This window comes from Solanum tuberosum, unplaced genomic scaffold, assembly GCF_000226075.1.
Source record: "Solanum tuberosum cultivar DM 1-3 516 R44 unplaced genomic scaffold, SolTub_3.0 scf00119, whole genome shotgun sequence".
NCBI classification, from domain to species: Eukaryota; Viridiplantae; Streptophyta; class Magnoliopsida; order Solanales; family Solanaceae; genus Solanum; species Solanum tuberosum.
In genome coordinates, this window is record NW_006239045.1 from 984121 (window position 1) to 988793 (window position 4673).

At 34.4% G+C, this 4673-nt stretch overlaps 1 protein-coding gene across 1 annotated transcript; it reads right to left on the reverse strand.

Moving 5' to 3' along the window:
• Positions 1-2924: 2924 nt before the first annotated feature.
• Positions 2925-3767, reverse strand: LOC107061158 (uncharacterized). The gene has a single exon (XM_015309994.1). The coding sequence runs from the start codon at positions 3765-3767 to the stop codon at positions 2925-2927; it is 843 nt and encodes a 280-aa protein (XP_015165480.1).
• Between the last annotated feature and the right edge of the window lie 906 nt (positions 3768-4673).

Consider the following 4673-nt stretch of genomic DNA (forward strand, 5'->3'; position numbering starts at 1 on the left):
TGCATTGTCTTACCAATTTCAAAAATACTTCATTTATTAATAGACTGTACTACTGCATCCATGTTACACATTTCCAAAAAGCAACCACTATCAACAAACCATACAATATTATTTTTTGGCCTTTCTCTTTTTCTTTAGTCAATATCAACTTTTGTTTTAGTTGATCTCTATCTCTTTCGGTGTCTTTTAGCAATCATGTAAAGTGATCCCTCTGCTCTTCGGCCTTTTTATTCTAAACTCAATAGCAAATCCCTATTTTCTTCGGAGTCTCGAAGCCTTTCTAATATTTGAATTTTGGTAACACCTTAAAAATTTGATGTCTCGAGTCCCGGACTCAATTTTGATGGGTTTCTCGTTGATGAATCATTTTCAAGCCACTTAAAAAAAGAGCATGCACCAATTGCACAGTTAAAGAATTTTCGACCTGGGTTCGAATCGGTGTGTGACATCCTCAACATAGCTAAATTACCACAACGACAAACGTAAGACTTTTTTACATTGGATGTTTGAGATGCTTGAGACATAATAAAAAGAGATGTTTAAGTATTTTAAAATAGAATAGGATGGAAGAGTTCATGAATCCTTCTTTTTATACACTAAAAAAGCAAACTTTACCGTTGAAATGTAGCAATTTGTACTTAGTTACCGTTGTAAAACTTGGATAATTGAGTATTGTCACTGTTGGCCAAATATATAGATAATTAAGATAGTCGATATTTTTTCATGTGCTTGGTTTAGATTGTACCAACGACATCTACACTTCAACACTAATAAGGTATATACGGGTTGATATCATGATCCAAAAATGATTTATATTGCACCTACTAGAATATGACACTTAAATATAGACCGTAGCTAGTATAATTTAAAAGGGAGAATGATTAACTAATAATAAACAATATTATTGAAATTTATTCAATTAAATAAGTTTTAAAAAGTAATGTAAGGGTCCACGTACATTGGGGTGGAGATAAATGATGTATGAGAAAGAGCTGTAGTTATACAATCAACATCTTCAAACTAATGTGTGAAGAAAGCACAAGTATGAATGAGGAATAGTTATGTGTGGTTATACAATCAACATCTAGCATAAGCATGTGATCATGTATGAGCCCACATAAATTGGGGTGGCAATCAAAACGTGTGGTTGAACAAGTGACATCCTCATAACATACTTATATTTTCTCAAACATTGTTCTAAGGATGTTGATTGTATAACCACAATTCTTCCTCGTACATCACTATGCACCACACCAAATTTATGTGCACTCTTACATGATCATATGACTTGTTTAAACTTATTTAATTGGATAAATTTCAAAAATATAATTTATTACTCCCTCCGTCCCTATTTACTTGTCCATATTTCCTTTTTTGGTTGTCCCTATTTAGTTGTCCATTTTGACAAATCAAGAAAGGACAACAAATTTTTTCCTATTATACCCTTATTTACACTTCTTGAAAATTGTAAAAGTGTATGTTGTTTCCCTCCAATTATTTCACTTGAATTCAAATAAGTGGTTGTAATTTTGAAGTGAAAAGTTGTCATAAGGGTAAAATTGTAACTTCACTGTGCTAATCATTGTTGCCTTAATCTGTGTGCCATTTTCTAAAGTGGACAACTAAAAAGGGACGGAGGGAGTATTAATTAATTGTTATCTTTTTTAAATTCTACTAGTTTTGGTCTATATAAAAGTGTCAGATTCTAGTAGGTGAAGTATCGTCAATGCTTTAACATAGATATAAACCCAAATATACCTTACAAATGTTCGCGTGTAAATCTCATTGGTCATACATACACCACGGACATAGAGATGTATCGATTGTATAAACGGTTTATATATTTTGATAACCAGTAAATATTTAGATATACAAATTTTACAATGATAAAAAAAAGTTCAAATTGCTACTTTTTTCAATGGTAACATCTGGTTTTTTTGACAATTCTTTAAGGATTCGTTTGGTAGAGTGTATATGCAAATAATGCTTGTATTAGTTATAGTTGGATTAGTTATACTTAGATTATTTCTTAAGCATTGTTTGATTTGGTGCATTAAAAATAGTCACAATTTTAGTACAAAATATTTTGATTTTTTTAGAGCACTTCCTTCTTTAATCATATTCTAATTCATGCATTAAAATCATTGCATTACGAATACCATGAATTTTCATATATTAATAATACACAACTTAATACACAATGACTGGACTCGATAACAAACATTAATAAACAGTGTGCAAAATATATGTCATCTTTTGATTGATCTATATTAGATCATGAATAATTACGATAATAGCTGACAATAAATTGACCAAAATGCTGGCAGCCAAAAAAATAGTAGTTTGGTTACAAAAACGATTACAAAAACAAATTCAATCAACAAATTCAACAAAGCTTAATTAAGATTTGTTGTTGTTCACATATGTGGTTCTCTTGTGTGTCTGGTTCTCTTGTAAATTGAACATTTGTTCCTTCTCTTGCTTTTGAAATTCTCACCGACACCTTTGACACATTTTCTTCGTTTTCTTCCAAGCTTGGTATCAACAAGAGGCGGAAGAATCTTCACATTAAGCAATTCTTCTGGCACACACCATTTCGACTCGAGAGGGGCAACATTAATAAAATCTAAGTATGCAAGGAGGTATGATTCAACTTTATACAAAGGCGAAGAGTACTCATAAATGCTCATATCATACTCATTGCCATGCTTCGATCGCAAAGAGGTCATCGCGTGAGCACAAGGTATCTTGATCAAGTCATATTCTATACAACAACATGACTTTTCTAGTAGGTCCACATAGGTAGTAACACCTGCACGGAACACGGTAAATTGATTGCCGTCCCCGGTTACGTTCTCCCCATATAAGGAGTCGCCCTCGATCATTTTTTTCTTGCAAGTTTTACGACAGCAGGCACCATTTTATTACCCATTGATTCCCATTGATTTGAGGATATATGCATGCCTCTCCCTGAATAATTCTCCAAAATTCTTAGCAATCGAATTAAATATTGATGCCACGGGATACTCCATTTCATCTATCAATATAGCATTGAGTGACTCGGCGATATTTGTGGTCATCACATCATATCTATTGCCAGAAAAATGTGTCCTGCTCCACTTCTCAAAAACAATATCATACTCAAGGACGACGGCTACCGCAGGACATGTGTTCTTGAATTCTACAAAATGATTGTCAAACTTCTCCAAGGAATAAGCCTTTGCCGCATTGTAGTAAAGATAAAGGTAATCTCCACAATGATGATTTACACGGAGATTTTCATCGAGGTGCCTCATACAATATCCGTGGTGAGCATGATTGTAAACGTTCACAATACAGTTGGTGATGCTCTTATGTCTATCGGAGATAAAACACAAACCTAGTTCATCGACCACAATCTCCTTCAATTTATCAAAAAAGAATGTCCAAGATGCATTATTCTCTTTGTCCACAATACTAAAAGCAATTGGATAGACATGATTTTCTATATCTTGTGCCACAACGCTCAACAACATGCCCTCGTATTTACCATGTAAATGAGTGCGATTGACCGCAATTACCTTTCTCATGTGGGCAAATCCCTTAATGCAAGCACCAAAGGCCAAGAAATAATACATGAACCTATGACTATCCTTGTTTACCATGATAGAATAGCTAGAACAAACATTAAGTGTCTCGATCATGTAGGAAAAGCCGGTAAGCATGAATATCTGTTCTCCGCTGTCCCTCAGACCATTTCCTTGGCAACCATACCTCTCTTCCAACATTTCTAATAGCTTAGACTACAACGAAAAGAATTAAACATAGCCCTTTGAATCTCTTTAACATTTGGACCCTTGCCATCACGATACATATTTACACAAAGTGAGGTAATGACTTTGATTGAGATTTTTCTATGGCTACTGTTGGCATGTTCAACGCCACAACTATGCTCGCCAATGTACTTGTAGATACGAAATCTATCCGAACACTCATATTTCCTCACCCGCAACATCCATGCACAGTTGTGAGATACACATTTCACCTTTAAATAGTACAACTCCTCAAAGTAGCAAAATCAAAAGACTTCTTTGCCGTCCCTTCGGCTAATAACAATTGCAACTCATTCTTGTTAATGAAAGTTTGATTTATGCATAAATTAGTTTCATCGGAGAAGGAATGGTTGGATTGTGATCTCAATTCCTGTTCTCCCTGCATTTCTTCACAATATTCGCGTTTGGGATCTTTCGCATCTACTAGCTGATTTTCCACATTCATTGGATGATCATGTATATTCATTGAATTATCACCCAAACTCTCATTTGAATGATTACCCAAGCTCTCCTTTGAATGATCACCCAATTTTTCATTTCCAATAGAATCATTGTCGTTGTTAAATGAATTTGTTGGTTCAATTGGAGGCCTCGCATTGACGTTTATCCTCAATGTAGGCCTAGAGCCATCAATACCAATATCTAACATGTACAAGCTAACATGCCGATCATTTTTTTATGAATGTGGGATGTATTTTTCCCCTCCCATTCATTTGATAGTAAATCACCAAGTAATTTGGCCCGCAAGTTAACTCACCGACCTCAATTACGCTTGCAATCATATCGTCATATGAACCATTGCGACGTAATGCATTGGGCACTATCGTCTTACTAAAAGATTTCCAATTCCAGCTTTTATAA

Bases quoted from the DNA above. Each gene is read 5' to 3' on its own strand.
- LOC107061158 (XM_015309994.1), bottom strand. From the start codon at position 3,767: ATGTTGGAAGAGAGGTATGGTTGCCAAGGAAATGGTCTGAGGGACAGC.